Here is an 18983-nt window from a genome sequence, read left to right on the forward strand (position 1 = left end):
TTCGCGTTCCAGCTTGTCCCATTGGCTGGCGGTGGTGGGCGCGGCGCCCAATGGGAAGGGGGCGGGGCGGGGCGGGCGCAGAGCCATAAAATTCAGAGACTGCGGCGCGCGCCGGCTCACAGGCGCATGGCGGCAGCGCGCGGCAGGCGCGGCCGGGGCAAGGGCTGCTGCTGGGCGCTGCCCACGGCGCTGCTCTGCCTCTACGGCTTCTTCTCCAACCTGCGGCCCTCCGAGCCCTTCCTCACGCGCTACCTGCTGGGCCCTGACAAGAACCTCAGCGAGACCCAGGTAGCTCGGCCCGGCCGCCCCGGCCCGCCTCGCGTGGGGCAAGGGGGACCAGCAGAGGTCACTCAGTCCCGCCCTTGGGATCGCGCACGGGGCGGCCCGCAGGGTTAGCTCTTGGGGTGGCGGGCCCGAGCCCCCAGACTGGGACACTGCGGCAGCAGGGCCGGGTGAGGGCTCTGAGCTGCGTGGCTCTCTTGGGTCCAGTCTGGATGATGGGTTGTGCAGGGTGGTTGGGGCAGGGAAGATCCAGCCTCAGGCAGGGGGATGCACTGGTCCAGTGTTGCTCAACCTGCGGGTGGTGAGCCAAAAGGGGAAAGAAGCTGGAAACCACAGCTTTTCCTTTGTGGGCTGGCAGAGCTTCACATGCTGAGGGGCTGCGGCCTGGGGGTGGTGGTACAGGACTCGCCATTGATGTCTACAAATGGGTCCTGGTACAAAAAAGTGTTCAGAACCACTGCTATAGATGACCTCTGAATGTGATGTGCGGGTCCAGATGTCTCTCCAGACCTGTGGTTTTCCACCTTTGACTAAGCTGGCTCTTTTTGTCCCCAGCCCTCACCTCTACCCTGCTTTACCCCCTTCTCCCACCTCTTGTTGTACTACAGATAAATAATTGAGCTGTGGATCTGTGGTGAAGGGCTCCACAAAGCCACATCTGGGTAGCTTTGGCACTAAGGGATGAAATCCCCGGTGTTGACACTACACAGGACCCTTAAGAGAAGCAGGAGGCACCCCAGGGTGCCGCAGCACTTTGGGCAAGGATTGCTAATGGTTAAAAGAAACAAAAATAAAACTTCCAGGGTTTTACATGGGGACATTAAGAGGGTGTTCGAAAGGGATTTGTGGGGATTGATGTGTGATGGTCAGTGTGGCCTTTGGGCATTCATTACCTACACACCTACTGGAGAATGGGTTCATTGCAGAGACAGTTGTTGACTCTTACTGCACACAGGATTGTACATTAGGTACTCAGGAGGTCAGGGCTGCGAAGTTCAGTGGGCCTGTTTTCACTGGTAAACCATGTACAAGGGAATAGTTGTGTCCTACTGCTGACTTGGCAGTGACCAGTATGCAGACAGGTGGCTGGGGCTAGCTGTGTTAGAGGTGTGGAAATGGGGGAAATGTGTCCCTGGAAGAGGTGCTTGGAAGACTTGAACGGAAGCTGGGAGGACAATCGGGGTGTGGCAGGGCAGAATGGCAGAGTTTGCCAGTGTTACTTAAGGACTTACCTTTTCCCTCTTTTCACCCAACCATGTAGCTCCTGGTGGATGGAGGGTTTGGTTTAATCTTTAACCTAACTCCCCTTCCTGAAAGTATAAGGCTTAACCTTAGAATAGCCCTTGCAGGCAGGAAAACTTTGGCTAGAAATATTGCTTTTCAAAACTCTCAACTTCCATGGCCTAAAAAGATAGAAGAGGCTTAAAAGGATGCTGCTGCACAAAAAAATTGCACTGCTGTCTGAAAACCTTGTGCTTCCTAAAGTTAGACAAGAATATTATAAATTAGGTGCAACTCCAGGGTTTTTGATAGCTTTTTTTCTGTGTAACTGGACTGCTTTTTATATCAGTTAATATTTCTCCCCTGTTAATAGTTTTAAGGTATTTGCAACAAGGGGTTTTTATGAGACAACCTAGCACAAAACAATCCTAAAAGAAATTTTCTGTTGGATTTTGGGCTGGGTCACCTGACAGTTACTCCATCAATGATCCAGTTTTAAACTGATAACATCTGTCATGTGAGACTGGCAGTGCCCCCGCAATTGGTGACAAATTGGATGCAGGATTCCCTCGCTTTATGCTATACATGCATTCCTGGCAAATAGTGCATAACTCGAATTCGCATAAAGGGAACCCACTTTACAATGTAACAAATAGGGAGACATTCCAAGACCTCAACTGTACTGACCCCCAGACCTATTTTTACCACTTCTACAAGCCAATTTTGGTACTTACCAACAGCAAACAGTACACACAAGCACAGGACTCTGTCATAATGGGGATGGCAACTAGAGATGTCGCAGGCAATGAGAGAGGAGACTATATTTGGTGCACATCACTTATCCAATGCACCTTACAAAGCAGCTGACTGTAGGCTTCTACCACACTGGTCGGATAACAGTGAGTTTACCTTGCATATAACCAATTTTTGGTATAAAAAGGGTCATTGCATAAGGGCGAATATGCATATACGGAACCCGCATAAAGTGAGGGAAACCTGTACTGTCCTGTTAAGTAAATGTCAGCTGGTGACACAGCAAAGTAACCAGTTGTCTCGTAGTGAAGAAAGAGTAGCAGTTGATACTTCTTCAACTAGTGTGCATGATGCTGCTTTTTTCTTTTTCTCAGTTTAAAAAAAAACTTGGTGATGTTAAGGATTTGGTCTCTGTTAGGTGAATAAACTAATGTATTAGCTATGGTTTGAAAAGCAAAATATGACCTCCAATAGAAATGTCAAACTTATCTGGCCCTGCAGTCTGCATAAGTGGTGTGGGGCCTGCCCATGGGCTGATTCAAGCCCACAGATGCCTCCCTGGTCCTCCTGATCCAGTGTGCACAACACCTATTCAGAATGCCAGTGGGCAGCATAATCTGGGATCTGATGCCAGGAGTGCTGTGGATGGCCTGTCCCAGGCATTGTATGTGGAGAGCAGTGGGTGCAGCATGTGGGTCAATGGGACAGCACTGGGGGCCAGCGTATGGGGCTCTACAGGTTGGATCCAGCCCTTAGGCTGTGTGTGACCTGTAACCTGTGGCTTTGATTAGCAGCTATAACAGGAGACTCAGATTTTGGTATGCTGATTCCTGGGGTCTGTTTCCAGTTCTACTGCTGAGTAGCTTTGGTAATTTCTGGGGTTGAGACTGGGCTGGTGGCGGGGTCAGTTTCTCCTTGTGCAGAAATGCATGCTGACATCTTCACTTAAGTGAAGTACTCTGAGATGTACAGGTGGAAAGCAGCAGGCAGTACTTAAATATTTACATAGCAGTCTGGTTACAGTTGAGTAATCCAAGGAAAGAATTCTGCCTCTAAAGCCCTTGAAAGTTATGTGGTATGATGACAACCTATACAGAGTTCACACTTGGTTCTAAACTTGCAAAGCAGCCTGTGGTCCCTGGCAGACTCCCTTTCCAAGATTAATGAGGAGTGGAGGAGGAGAGATTTTTGTCCAGCAGGTGGTGGGGACCGCTTGTTGTTATTAGTGGGAGACCATCGTAGCAGATCTTTCTTAGATTCCGGCCTCTAGGAAAAAATATAAAATTACTTTGAACCTTTTACAAAAAATAACATACTCAAGTGGATAATTAATGTTGGTTTTTTTCCCCTCCTTACAGGTCTTTAATGAAATCTATCCAGTATGGACGTACTCTTATTTAGTGTTGCTGTTTCCAGTATTTCTTGCAACAGACTATCTCCGGTACAAACCTGTAATCCTTCTACAGGGACTGAGCCTTATTGTGACTTGGTTCATGCTGCTCTATGCCAAAGGACTATTGGCTATTCAGTTCCTGGAGTTCTTCTATGGAGTGGTGACTGCTACAGAGATTGCTTATTTTTCCTATATTTATAGTGTTGTGGATTTGAACGTGTACCAGAAAGTCACCAGTTACTGTCGAAGTGCCACCTTGGTGGGTTATACTGTGGGTTCCATCTCTGGACAGGTTCTGGTATCGGTGTTCAACTGGTCCCTGTTCAGCTTGAACGTCATCTCCCTAACATCTGTGTCTGTAGCTTTTGCCATTGCCTGGTTTCTGCCAATGCCTCAGAAAAGTCTTTTCTTTCACCACCTCTCAAGCAGCCAGGTTGCTAGGGAAATGAAGGTTATTGACTGTAAAAGTGGAGCTGTTGTCCAAGATGATCCTGCATTACAGAGTGTGCCTGGATGGGAAGATGAGTCAGAAGTTCCCTTAAATGTGGAGGCCCATTCTGCAGAGAAGCAGGTAAGGCACTATGTCAAAAAAACCGAAAGCTACAACCACTTCCACAGCCGTCTGCCTTTCATGAAGAGCACTGTCTCAGGGTAGCTGACAAGGAAAGTTATCCCTTTCCAATCCGTCAAGTCTTCAGGGAGCAGAAATTGCATTTTTACACATGTAAGTGCTGCAGTGCTAGGCACTTTGAAAAATGCGCGGCTCTGCGTGGCTTACAGTTGTATAAGTGGTAAAATGCATGTCAGCGCTGAGAAAATGGCGGCAGCATGCTTTTGAATTAAAATACATAAAAGGCGTTTTGGTTCAAAAGCACGACGCCTCCATTTTCTGCGTGCTGACACACATTTCGCCACTTACAACTGTAAGCGACAGTGCAGTTTGCATCAGCTTGTGTGTAGAGTAGACTCAATTGAGTCTACTCTGAAGTGGCAGGTATCTGGTGCATCGTGGGATAGAAAAGTGTGTGTATAAATACCCCATATTCCTTCTGTTATTCAGACGCATTAAACTGTCCTCTAAGACTTGACTTAAAAAAAAAAGCATCATTCACTCACTTGAATGGGGGAAGCAGGGAGGACTCTGGGTGCTTAAAGTCCTGTCTGAATGTACCATGAGCTGTTAAAGAGAAGGCAGTTGCAACCTGTGGTTTTGAAAGCCTATTATGAAATAACAGCTGCAGAATTTTTGTTGCAGATGAACTAGGTAACTGCTTCAGATAACCAGGAAGAGATTGTATATGTGGAAGGACTGTTGATATCACCTTCTGATAAAGGCACTTAGGGGTATTTAAAATGGCATGATTTTGTTGAGTTTTCCACTTAGTGTCCTATCAGTGCAGGAGGAGAGGAAGGGGAGAAGGCAGAATATCCCTAACACACTGGTGGAGTTTTAAGTGAACATCGGTTTAAGTTTTGTTTGCCTAAGTCTAGGGTAACTGCTTGCTCAAGGCAAATGGACTATTACTTGCCTGCTCCCTGCTATTTAATGGCTAGACACAGCATTAATTGCTTTTGAAAGACTTAATGAGGAAGATACTGACACAGTCTGTCTCCCCAGCCACACTTCTCTTCACTTCTCTTTAAATACTTATTGCTAGCAGAGACTGGAGGGAGGATAGCAGTACCTGCCTTCAGCTTAGCTGGAAAGGTTTATGCTTCCTTGGGTTTCAGCTGGGAATTCAACTTATTAATATTCCAGTGCACTCATCTTGTCCTGTCCAGCACAGCTCTGCAAGACCCTCTGCTGGGACCACTTGAAGAACCAGTGAGCATAAATGGAGGGCAGTCTTTCTTCTGTTTTTGGTTTTGGAGGAATGGAGTTAGGATAGTAATGGGGCCCTGAGCAATCACTGAGCCAGTGATTTTTGATCTAAAAGAGAGGTAGCCAATCTGGCATGAGTGCCACAAGTGGTGCAGGCAGCCTCTTTGTGTGGCATGGAGCAGATCAGGGTGGGGACAGGCAGCACAGCATCAGATTGGGCAAGGAGCAGCAGGTAGAGCGGGAGATAGAGCCCAGGGCAAGAAGCAGAAAGTGAGAAGAGAACAGAAATCAGAGCAGCACATTGGACTGAGGAAGGGGATCAGAATGGCACTCGGGCTAATTTGAGGCATGCCTGCCAAAAGAGTTAGCCCCCGCTGATTTAAAGGCATACTCCGGCCTTCAGCCCAAGGTCATCTTCCTGCAGCCCCAGTTCTACACTGATGTTCACTTATTTACATACAAGCAGGAGGCTCCTTCCATTGCACATTTCACTAGTACCAGCACCATCCTAGACTTTTTAGCAATATTTGTAACTGCTTCTAGAAATCTCTTGCTTGGAAGGGAAGGCTATGTTGAGGCGACTGAGAGTATAATGTATCACTGAGCATAGTATAACATATTTGCTGAGGGCTCTGAATAATTATTGAGGGTAAGCATGGAACTTCTGTCATCCTGTACTACTTAAAAATTGAGAGGTTTAGTGAGAATGAAGCTTCCCTTTTTTCCTGTGCTACATAACGTAAAGATGAGGAGGATCCTTTAAATAAGAGTGGAACATTTGAAATAAAGAATAAATTAAAATCTGTCAGGGGTTATTCTCTCTTTCTTATGTAGACTGCAGTTGCCTGAAACTCTTGTTACGTTAGGGACTTAAACCATTTGTAGCTCTGTGTAGTTCTTAAATTAAGAATTTGCTAAGCTGTGGTATATAATGCTGGTTTTGCAAACTAAGCATATGGCCAATCAGACTGTGTAACCTGACTGGCCACAGAAGGCTTCTTCGTCTCTCCTGAAGAAATGACTGGGGCTGTTGACTTTTGCAGCCTCTATGCATCTTCTCCAGTGAGCTTCACCTCCTCAGAGATCTATTTTCTAGATTTCCTATAACTCAGACTATGCCCCATCTAGTACTTCTGTTTGGGGTATGAATAGTGACAGCATCCACCCTGTTGTTATTCTCAGTTGCTGTTTCTGAGTTTGTAGCCTTGCAGAGAATGAGTACATCAGAAAGCTACTGAACTAACTGGCAGAGCACCTGGAATTCATTTCCTGTCTAGTATTTACCAAGTGACATTTTCTCTAAGGGAGGGAAAGAAGGCTTAAGGCCAAGGTAGGTAAAAATTGCTGTTAAGGATTTTTAGTGGGAGAGGCCTTGAAATGAGATCATGGCTTGTTCTCAAGGGAGAGACTTTCTAGAGTGCACACAGTTCATAACCTGAACATTTTTGACCTGTGGTCCTGTGAGTTAAGTCGAGTCACACTGGTAAGGTATCGACAGATGGCCTTGAAGCAGGGGGTCTTTATAGCTGTAGCCCATTCTTGCACCGATGACTTGAATAGCTGCTGTCTACTTGGCATAAGTATAAAGTTACTTGATTGTGAGGGTTTTTCTTTCATACTGGAATGTTGATAATCCATTTACCCTTCCCCCTCCCAGTGCAGACTAGGCGGATGTGCCTGGACATGTTTGTGTTGAGGTATTGAAGCAATGCTATGGAGGAAGAGTGATGCCAAGCTTCACATCTGGCTTTGAAAAGAAGTTAGCAGAGTGTGTTGCTAGGCATAGCCTGTGGTCCCAGCTCCATCTTTTGCCCAAATGGGCCCTACTTGTGAGAGGCTAAATCTGAGTGGATGAATTCAGAGCCAGTTGCTTATTTAGATGTCTAATACATTGATACTACCTTGCCTGTTTTTAGCACTATCCATTTCCGTATTTTAAATCACTCAGCCTCCAATCTCCTGGTCTCCATGAGGTAGGTGAGCATTGCCTCTATTTTATTAAGGGAAAACAGGCTGTGTCTCATGACCTGCTTGCACCTCAGGGTCACACCCAGTCAGCTGGCTGAGCTAGGAACAGAACCAGTGCTCACTTGCTAATCTAGTGCTGTACATGCTGGACTGCAGTGTGGCACCTCGGCCTTATCTCTTATCTTAGTAAATGTAGCATTTCCCAGTGACCTGTTTGTCCTTCAGTGTTTAGATTCCCAATCCACATTTCAGCCTCTGGCTCTACCATCTCACTTTTAAATGCTTTCCAGCTGATGGGCCATTTCCCTGCCTTTTCCCCTTTTTCTTTCCTCTGAAGGAAGCAGCTAAGGAAGCTTGATTGTCCTGCTAATGTCAGTTTGGTTACTCATTATCTCCTATAATAAGTTGGTGGGTAATGCATGTTGTTGCATGAGTATTGGACTCTTTTTGGGGTAGAAGAGAGAGGGGCAAAGAAGCTGCTGGTTTACCTGACTTGCATGTTGCGTCACCTCAATTTAAAATACCGCACATGTGATTATTACTTGTTTGGAGGCTGGTGGCTGCTGACAGTCACCTGAGGACTGGGGTCCCATTGTACCAGGTATAGGATGGAGAAAAATGTGTAGTCCTTGGGTGCCTGCACTCGAGCCAGGAGGCTGCTTTGAAGCACTGTAATTGCAGCACGTTGTAGCAGACTCAATTTAATCAGGTCTGCTGGAGCATGTTAATTACCATGCTCCAGCCAGCCTCTGTCTCATGTATTGTCCCTGCATTTCAAAATGGTGGCAAGGGCACTTTAATAAAAGCTCGTTCAAGGAGCTAATACATGAGATGCTCTGGGTGCTTTTAATTAGAGCCGATCTAATTAAAGCACCCCTTTTGTCCCTGGATCAAGTGTAAAAATGCCCCTTGAGACTTAAACTAAAAAAAATTGCTGGAATAGTTGAATTATGCTTGCAAACCCTCCTAATGTAGGTGCTGCATATATACTGGTACCCACTACCCCTTGATTTGAAGGAAAGAGAATAAGCTGGCATAGGAAGCATGTTCCATGAAGAAGGGGTATATTTGTCCTGTGGGATTTGAGAGAGATTAGTGATGCTAGTGAAACTCTTAGTGGTCTTGAACTCGGGAGAGTCTTGTACAATGTAGTTGCTACTTTGCTGACTCCTCTGGGAGGTGCTGCTAGATGTGGCTATTGGCAAAGACTGTGTGTGGGTCCAAAACAAGCCAGCATTTAGTCATCTCCATTCACCCAAGACAGTAGGGAACAGAATTCCTTTTTGTATACTAATCAGTATCTGAGGATCACTTCTTAATTTAACCTCTTCCCTTCCCAACCAGGTGAATGTTGATTTATTTTTATGTATATAAATAAAATGATAAATAATGTAATGAAATAAAATAATTATATAATATACCTGCACATATATATATCTGTGCACATCAATCAATGTACACACACTCGCGCGTGTGTGTATATGCTTATACATGCACATCAATCAATGGTCACACACACACATAATACACACACATCTATATCTCAATATATATTTGAAAAGACTATTTATATAGTATGTTAAACTACTGTGGTTCAGCTCCACTCAATCCTATTCTAGTGATGCTGCATGAGAAAAGAACATGAATTTCTGTATCCCTCCCTTCAACACTACAGTGAAGTTCTTGCTCCCACTGTTTGAGTTGATGTCTGGTGGAACAGGCTACCTGTACCTCCATCCTAAAGACTCTCCACTGTTTTCAGATCTCCAGAAAACCTGTCAATTGAGTTCTTAGTTTATGTGACAGTGTTGTGACTTTAAGTGGTCTTAAAGTGATGTAAGGGAATTATTAACTTAGATGTTGATAATCTCTGAATACTATTTCCGTAGAAAACTTCCAAATATGTTGTTGGTGCTTGGAAAGAACTTCTGTGGTTGATCTTAAATTTCTTATCTGTTTGGTCTTTGGCTCAAATTCAGTCCAGTCTGGTAACCTGCAAAAGTTGGCATATGATTTTTGCCTTTTTGAGATGAATTATTGACAGCTAGTATTTTTCTTTACACTGTAAGGAAGTGAACACTCTCACTCTTCTGACAACTGGCCCTCTGACCAGAGAAGCTAAAGATTGGATGGACCATGGAGAATGAACCTATTTCTTCATTTTGGTAGATGCTCTCCTGCTTGGAGTGGTAGCACTTTTGGGAGTGGGGGGGGCATGGTAGGGATGGCTAATGGTGTCCAGGTTTACTGATCTGGCACTTCTTACCACTGGTCCCCTCCCTGTCAGGCACAATCTTGAGGGATAAAATGAACTGTTTTAATAGGTGTGATCTTTAATTTTTCTTATTTCTCTTCAGGAGCAGAAAGTGGACATCCCCAAAGTCCTCAAAGAGCTATGGCGGGACTTCCTCCAGTGCTATTCCTCTCGGCCTATGCTATGTTGGTCTGTATGGTGGGCACTGTCGACCTGTGGCTACTTCCAAGTAATAAACTACACTCAGGGCCTATGGGAGATGGTGCTTCCTGCTCAGAACTCTGAGATCTATAATGGTGGTGTAGAGGCTGTTTCAACACTCTTAGGTAAGCTGTCTATTTCAGAAGGCAATAAAAAAATGCATAACCAATGAGACTTGCATGTTACATCCTCAAACTCATACTTGCTGAAACATAGTTCTGACAGAATTGTAATATTTCCTAGCATGTGCATGTGGGAGACTTTTATCTAGATTGGTGCTATGCCAGATAGCTGTTGGATGAATTTCAGAGATAGTATCTTGTGATTCAGTTGCTTACATAGCTGGTTTTATAATGCAAGAGGTAGGTTTGGAAATACTGAAACGGCTGGTCTTTCTACCTGTGACGTATTATGGGATCCTTTCCTAGCAGTAGCATCATTGGATTATTCAACACAATTTTCTAGATATGGGAACTCCTGTGTACCTGTAGGTGCTGGTTTAAATGCAGATGAGGTTATTTTGGCTAGACTGCTTGGGCACCTATACATGTGCCAGACATCTGCTCCAGTGCATGGTAATTAGCACATATCAGAGCAGACTGGATTAAACAAGTTTGCTGGCGTGTGTTAATTAACTTGCTCCAGTAGCCTCTGTGTTGCATCTGTTCAGAGTCCCCACACTTCAAAATGGCAGGGGGCATTTTAACTAAAACTCGTCAAACAAGCTTTAGTTCTAGCATCTGTGCTGCCATTTTGAAACGCAGGATGCTGAATACATGAAGCTGCGGGCACTTTAATTAGAGCATCTCCCCCCCTGCCCCTCCCTCGAACCCAGAGCGTGTGTATAAATGTCCCTTGATCCTGGTTGGAGGGATTGTGATTTTTTATTGTCTTTGGGAAAACGCTTCCTGTATATTCCTTCAAAACACATGAGCCTCAAAGCAGCCTGCTCTGTAACCTGCTGACAGCAGAAAAAGCTATAGAGTGCACAGGCCTTGCTTGATTGCATGGGCCCAGGTAGGTTAGTATTGAATAACTCTCCAGCAGACTGTTTCTTGTCACGGCTGTGGGGATATTGTTAGGACAGCTCAGCACTCCATCCACTCCGTCAGAAGAGCTCTAAATGCAAGGACCCTTCATGCTTTGTCATATGAGCCTATGAATTCAAGAATAAGAAAGTAGGGCTGGAAGGGATCTCACAAGATTATCTAGTCCAGCTCCCTGCTCAAGGCAGAATCATCCCTGACTAAACCATCCTAGCCAGGTGTTGTCTAAACTGTTTTGAAAGTTTCCAAATCCTCTCCACTTGTTTATGACGTGTATACTTTTTAGATCCTGTATGGGGGAAAAGTGAGGCACAAACACTGATTATTTGTTGTTTTGCACCTTCCCTGAGGGTAACTAAGCACCTACATGGAATTCAGTGGAAGCTAAGGTTGCTCAGCACCTCTGAAGACAGGACCACAGAAGCCAGTTCTTTTCCATTAAACACTAGACCAGTATGCTCCACTGGCCTTGGCCAAATAACAAAGCAAGCCTAGAGAACAGTTGCAATTATTTTAATATAGGGAAGTCCCATTCTGTGAGGAACCCAAATGGAGGTTCGTGGGGATTATTGAGGAGAGTGGGGGTGATCTTTTAACATCAAAAAGCAGAATTTTTTTTATTGTCCTTTGGGAAATGTTTAAGCTATTTTTGTTTTAAAACCATTAAGATGCTCTCTTTAAGCAATTTGGAAACAAATTTGAGCTTGGGAACCCACGCTCTTTAGCTCTTAAGTCTTCCAGATTTGCTGTTGGCCTTTGGAACTGCCACTGAACCAGAAACTAGGCCTTGCCAGCTCTGCGGCAGGGAGACTGGAACCAGGGGAAGTCAGGGTTCAATCTGGGATTTTAGGAGCGTTTCCCAGGCTTTCAGCTGAGTGATGGGAAGTGTAGAAGCTCTGTGCTCCCTGGCTCTAGACCAGGGCTTCCCAACCTTTTCCTCAGTATGACCCCATTTAAACACTGGACCTTTTTTGTGACCCCAAAATGATGTAGGCAAGATCAACAAGTCCTAAATATGGCATTACAATGCTTTCATGTCTTGCACTTGTTTCATTTCTTGGTCTTATCTTGTCATTAGTTTTACTGCTAGAGCTCCAAGCAGAAACTTTTCAGAGAAAAACATCCATGTTAGATTTCTCTGTCATATCGAACATATTTCAGCCAGCCAGTATCAACATACTGATTTTACATCGGCTTCCTTTAGTGTACAAGTGCCTTAAATCAGAGCTGCAGCAGTTGCGCGTGGACAAATAACTGCCAGGTGTGAGAGCTGCATATTTATAAATGGGAAGTGTATTCATAATCAGTTGACACTATAGAGCATTTTTGTGACCCCATTTTTTATCATTGTGAACCCAAAATGGGGTCACAACCCCAAGATTGGGAACTGCTGTTCCAGATGCTAGAGCTGTGGATTCTAGCTGTGGTACCCTCAAGAACCTGCCAAAGGAAGCTGACTTGAAAGTTTCCACTGAAACTCTCTGTATCTGTTTTGCTGGCAGTTCATTGTAACTGATATGGCCTTGTGAAACACTTGCAAATTTCCAGCTCACTTTAAGAATACTTTCATATAGTATCAGGATAACTCCCCCACATATATAAGTCAGAAGATGGGTGGGATGAGTTCAAGGCCTTCATTAGGTTATGTATGAACACTGCTGTGCCATTGTAGAAGGTTTTTTTTTTTTAATTGTTCATTGCAAGTCATGAATCTTTTCCATAAGAAGGAGATTACAAAATACAAGCCAGAATTCTCGTTGGCCTGCTGTTATTGGAAAGATGTTCCTTGGATAACCTGAATCGTGTCAAGAATGCCTCTGAAAGAGCAGGCAGGGAAAAATTGGAGCAAAAGGTATTTTATAAAAAGGCATAGTATTTGTTACTGGAGTGGACACGGGTGTTAAGGTTCACTTGGGTTCAACATGGCAGACTTACCATTGATTGGTCCTGAAGACACTTGAATTACTGGGATACAAACAGATTACCTAGCTCCTTGAATGTTGAAAATAAGTTTGGTAGCTTATAAAATGTACAATAGGTTTTCTAGGAAATCTCTGCTTATCAGATAAAGTCCCTCCACTTCTGAGGATATTGATGGGGAAATATAGGTTAGGAGTAGGCAACATTTTCTGGCTGCAGGCTGAAATGACCTACCCAGGGTCAGAGGTGGGTGGGCACTAGGACTCACCTGCCAGCGGCACATGTTCAGCATGGGTAAAATTCCTGTGGCTGATGCTTGTCCCCATGGTGACATGGGAAGAGTCCCCACCTGCTGAAGTCCCATGTTCACAGGCCAGATCCAGTGGTTCCACAGGCTAGATCCTTGCTGGCCCCTGACCTAGGTATCCCAATGGCATTCTGTGGCAAGAATGCCTTGAATTAACTCCCAACTCTAAAGTTGCCTAGTGCATCCTCTTGTTCAGCCTGTATTAAATGGCTGCCACTTCAGCTTGTCACACCCTAGTCACAATTCCAGGTCTTATAGTCCTTGTTATCACTAGTTGTCCACCCAGGAAGCAGTTGTGGTTCTGTAGTGCAGTGACCCTGTAGTAACAACAGTGTTGGAACCCAGTTATTCCTAAATATGTAGTCATTTTAAAGTGAAATGACCCTAGAGGGCTGTCAAGCGTGGGCTGCAATTCAGAGCAGACTTAAAATGACTGCAAATGTTATCTTTGGATTCCTTCTGAGCATGGTGTTTTGGCTCCAGGATGGTAAAAGCTGGCATACACAACCGGTGTTATTAAGGTCTCTAAGTCAAGCCTTTCAAAGTCATGAGATGCCAAAACAAAGGCTGCTTGTGCAACCTTAAATCTGCTTCCTGTGCATGAGTCAACCAGCTTTTAATTACAGGATCACGTGTTATTTCTTCCTCCCTGTCTAGCTCTTGTTCTCTCTCCTTTGCTTCAGGCACCTTTCTACTTTGTACTGGGGTTCTGGTGCCCAAACCCCAGCTCCTGGCAGGACCATGGTGGCTGAGGCAGAATCTTCAGGGAGTTAAATAGAATCAGCTTGTCTTATGACTGATGTGTATCTCAGTTTTTTAGGTCCCCTTTGTGCATAAGTCCATCTTCCATACATTTTAACTAGTTGCCTAGACATGCACCTGAAGCAGTTGGCAATGTCTGGCATGTGGGTTAAGGTATGAAGCTGTTGAATCAGCTGTGGTGTCTCATGCTGTGGTTGTGTGTTTACACTGACATAACTATGTTCCTAAGGGGAAGGAGGAGAGTGAAACTCCATGAGTTGTCAGTTGACTCCCCAGAAAGTGTGGGGGTGGTGGGTTTCCCCTTCTCCCCCACAGCTTTGAAGCCACTGGTTTATTGTAACTCAATGTTCTACAGTCTGAACATCTTGTTGCATGTAGGGAAAGGTCTCACCGGTATGGTGGTGGCACACTTCCAAAATGAAAGCCTATTGTTTACGAGTTACAGTGGGCACTTGTGCAGATGTGCATGGAAGGGTACTGACCTAGTCACAGTCTTTCCTGCGACTTTGTGGATTTCATCCTATGTGAAAAGTGATGCATTAGGGCAGCGATTCTCAACCAAGGTGCCACAATACCCTGGGTTGCCTTGAGAACCTTTGCAAAGGTGTCCTGGGTTGCCACACAATGTTATCACTGTTAAGTGTGCAAGCATGAGTCACAAGATAAACCCAGAGATTTCAAGTAGGAATCTATAGTGTTAAAAATGTTCTGTCATGCTGTGGGTTGTCCAAGTCCATTGCAACAGGAAAACTGCATTGTTGTTTTTCCATAGTCAAAAAATGAGTGAAAACTAAGAACTGGCATTTCCAAGGGGGGCCTTGAGTCTAAACAGGATGAGACCCACCTGCATTAGGGTCCTTTGGAACTGTGAATCACGTTAGAAAGTTGGAGGCCAGTGGATCTGACTAGAAGGCTTCTTGAAGAGGTTGGCGTGCAGGGGGTTGCAAATGGGATCTAAGTACTATTGTCAGACTCCCAAAGATTGGGACAAGTCTTGAATGCAATCCTGTCTTTTGGTGAGCACCAATAAATCTCCCTTTGTCAGCATGCTACTATTTTGGCTTGCTGTCTGTGATAGCTCTGTTGGGCCTTTCTTGGCTTGTCTATAGAACAAGCTCCTTTTCAAAGTGTAATTCTAGCTGCTGTATACTGGAGCAGCTTGAAAGCTGTACTCAGCCCCCAGCAGCAATGATGTACTGATAAACCTCTTGTCTCCCTCTGCCTTTGACACCTTTTGATAGAGGTGTCAAACTGGGCTTGTACTTCCTTTTAACAGTCTCTCTGAAAAAACTGCTAGCCTTAGAAAAAATGTGCAGAAGAGAACCCGTGGAAAGACTTGAGGCCTGGAGCTCTGCAGCCTTGCAGAGCTGAAATCAGTTTTGTCAAAGCACAAATCATTGGCTTAACTTTTCTCATTACAGTTGATAGCTGATACCACTCATTTCATTGTGAATTGAGATAAGCCAATGAGGAGCAATTTTGATTACAGCCTTGTTAGAGTGAGGCCTAGCATTAAAACATGCAGCCAGTGGAGCATTTCTCCAGGATACCTGGCATGTTTACACATCAGTGTCTCTCAGTCTAATGCATGGAGTATTTAAACCAGGCCTCTGGATGACAAAATACTGTGACAGTTAATAAATTACATCCTTTCTCTTTTCATCCTGCTAATAGGAGCTGTTGCAGTGTTTGCTGTAGGTTACATAAAAATACTATGGGCTACCTGGGGTGAAGTAGCATTAGCCCTGTTTTCCCTTCTTATTGCTGCTGCTGTCTATATCATGGATATAGTTCGTAACATCTGGATATGCTATGCATCGTACGTGGTCTTCAGAATTATTTACATGCTGCTTATCACAATAGCAACGTAAGTAGTTTTTTTAAATTCAGGATTTTGAATGCCTGGAAACTGGCATACAGTATAGCTCACATATTGTATATCTAAGAATCTCAGTGATCTGTACAAAAGTCCCTGTGTGCTGGTATCTTCAGATGGGGAGACTGAGGCAGGGTAGCATTTGACTTACTAAATTGCTGGCAGTTTGCCTTGTCAGAACCAGGAGTGGAACAGAGGTCTCGCAACACTAAAGTCTTTGTCTGTAAGTGCTGGGTAGTGCGGTCTTCCAGGGGAATGCTTTTTCCATAAATATTGGTAAACTGAAACATCGGAGAGAAGAGGGACAAGTGCTTTGTCTGCAATGGAGACAAGTTCTCTGATTTGTAAGCAGGAGAATGTGTTTATATAATATTTGTTACTTGTAGAGGCAACTGTTCAACTAAACCCAGCCCCCCCATGCAGTAAACAGGAAATGAAGGAATACCCTCACTAGAGTGTAGTAGGATATACTCATTGTAAGTCCCTTCTTGACTTGATTATAAGCAGTTCTGTGACTGCAAAGTGGGTATGCTGCATCTTCTCCAAAAGATGGGGCCCTTCTGGCAATAGAGTGCCCCTAGGAATTCAGTACCTTCGGTCTTAAGGTACTGAAGGTACTTGCAGTCTTAAATGCTGTCTTGGATAAGAGTGTAACCTAGAGAACTCCCACACTTCGTACAACGCTTCAGTTTTCCCCATGTCACTTGAACTCCAAGACTAGCGAAGTAGTAGTAGTACCCTATTTGGTTTGTGAGAAGACTGCAGTATAAGGCAAGATGACTATGGAAATATCTAATATCATCCAATGTATAGATGAGCTTTCCAACCTACCTAGTTTGCTTGTCTAAACGTTGCCCTATTCTGAAAAGTCCTTTCCTCTGCCTCCTAAACCTATTTCTACAACTTGCTCCTCCTCCTCCCAGGTTCCAGATTGCTACAAATCTAAGTGTGGAGCGGTATGCCTTGGTATTTGGGGTCAATACTTTCATTGCCCTGGCACTTCAGACTGTCCTCACTGTGATTGTTGTGGACTCTAGAGGTCTTGGGCTAAACATCTTCACGCAGGTAAGGCTGCTGCTTTATCTTGATTTGAGGGAGAAGGAGAGAAAAATGGGAATCGGGGTGGGAGCATTGACCAAATTCTTCTGTGGCTGTGGTTTCAGTTCCGGTTTTGAGGTCTGAGGAGTGTTCCCTGGCCTATGCTGAGGGGAAAGAGGTTGCGGGGGGGGGAGTACTGTCCAGTTGTGAGTGGGGGGTGAATTTTTTTTCTTTTGCAAACTCACAATTGGATTTCATGGGCTCCCTTGTTAACTTTTTCCAGAGGGCCAAGGTCAGAGATGGAGCTCCCATCTCACCCCACAAGGTAGTTCACCAGTACAAGGTTTATAGTCTAGCTGGATGGGAAGTTTGTGTTGGCACAGTTCATGATGGAAAAAATGCTTTATTCAGGTGAAGCTCCCCTTGAGTTTAGTTTTTCTTCCATGTACCACTGATCTCTCTCTATAGATAAACTTCTTTAAAGTTTAGATGCCACTTGTCTGGTATCTTTCACTAGCTCTAACGAACACGGTAATAAAGGCAGGTAACAGGCTGGGAGTCACCAGTCCTATTTAAACCACATCTTGCATTTTGTGTTTTGTGTAAGTGGAGCTGGGCAGGAGGTGTGTGTGTGTCTATCCCAGATCTTTAACTTCCAGTTCTCTCCCTTTCTTTACAGTTCATGATCTATGCAGCCTACTTTGCAGTCATATCAGCTGTGTTCTTGGTCAGTGGTATGTACAGTATTATGAAGAATTACAGAAGACAGAAGGACATGCAGAGCAGAACTGCAAGTCCTAAATGCACTGAGGACTCTCTTGGAAATGAAGTATGAAGATATAGATCTATTTATTAGTCTCTGCCACTCTTTCCAAGGCAATCTGAATTGTACTTGAAATGTGTTCATACTATATTAGTAGCTTGCTTTAGAAGGAAAAGTTATTTAATTAGATCTTATGTAAGTAAGAACAAAGCATCTTCTCACATGCCTTTTATACTTCAGTTGCATGTGTGGGGAGGTACAAGAAGTTCACTCAAGAAATGAAAGTCTAATGAGATCTTAGTCCTGGCACGTGATCCTCAATATCATCCTTAAATATAAGGATATAAGAGTATAAATGTAACCATTGTACATCTGTCAGTCTTTGAGCAAGAAAAGCCCAGCTGTGCTGCTGGGCAGCAATGCAGGGCACTGGCAGAGCTGTGCGGGGAGCCCAGGGCTGGAATAGTAGAGGGTGCTGCAGATTAGGAGTAAGACACTGCGCCTGTCCTGTGCTGTCAGACGCATACCAATGAGCACTAAATACACTTTAGACTTAGTCTGTATATATGCATTTCCTCATCCTGCATGTGCTATTTCTGCCCCTTGAGTCATTTCAGCTGCTGGTGTTGCAAGACATAGCTGGTCATGGGTAACTTCCCTCAAGAGCTTTAATGTGTTCTGGATTAACTTGCTGACATCAATGAGTTGGCTGTCAGGAATGTTTTGTTGCACTATGAAAATTGTGTTCTCTCACTTAGAAGAGAATACAGTTCCAGAGGGAAGCTAATGTGCTCTCTGGCATAGTGAATGCCTATCCCGTGGGCCAGGGAAGGTCTTCTAGCCTCTTATTCTTTTGGACTCTGGACTCCTGTGATGCAAAGCCATTGACCCTGAACTGCTGTGGAGGGGGCCAGGGTCAAACACTAAGCAGAGAACAAAACTGACATCAGGTTTTTTTTTCTTATTGGGGGTTGGGGGGAGGGGGCAGATCTTTAGTTGTTGCCACAATGGCTCCTGGGGTTTATGACTGGACCCTTAATTACAATGTAACAGTTACCAGCAGTGAGCTAGTCTTCAAAATGCTCATTTCTTTGGCATTTTTCCTTTTGACAAGTTACCAGTAGATGAAGTCCTTCACTTAGCTGACAAGCAAGTGTGATCCTTCCGAAAACCCCACCTGTGGCTTTTGCTTTTGAAGAACTTAGCACTTCCCTGATCTCTGGTTTGACAAAGGGTTTCATAGAATCATAGAAAATTATGGTTAGAACGGACCTAAGGAAGTCACCTAGTCCAATCCCCTGCTCAAAGCAGAACCAGTCCCAACTAGATCTTCCCAGCCAAGGCTTTGTCTAGCCAGGTCTTCAAAACTTCTGAGGA

General features: G+C 44.5%; 1 protein-coding gene across 1 annotated transcript in view; it reads left to right on the top strand.

Annotated features, from left to right (window-relative positions):
• Window positions 1-18523, top strand: part of SLC19A2 (solute carrier family 19 member 2) — a 19062-nt gene extending 539 nt beyond the window's left edge. The window contains exons 2-7 of the mRNA XM_019548540.1: window positions 13-288; window positions 3615-4220; window positions 9797-10019; window positions 15604-15796; window positions 16729-16870; window positions 17523-18523. Coding sequence (XP_019404085.1) covers window positions 13-288; window positions 3615-4220; window positions 9797-10019; window positions 15604-15796; window positions 16729-16870; window positions 17523-17678 — 1596 coding nt within the window. The 3' untranslated portion in view covers window positions 17679-18523. The remainder of the gene's footprint in view (window positions 1-12; window positions 289-3614; window positions 4221-9796; window positions 10020-15603; window positions 15797-16728; window positions 16871-17522) is intronic.
• Window positions 18524-18983: the final 460 nt, after the last annotated feature.

This window comes from Crocodylus porosus, unplaced genomic scaffold, assembly GCF_001723895.1.
Source record: "Crocodylus porosus isolate Cpor-Errol unplaced genomic scaffold, CroPor_comp1, whole genome shotgun sequence".
Taxonomy (NCBI): Eukaryota; Metazoa; Chordata; order Crocodylia; family Crocodylidae; genus Crocodylus; species Crocodylus porosus.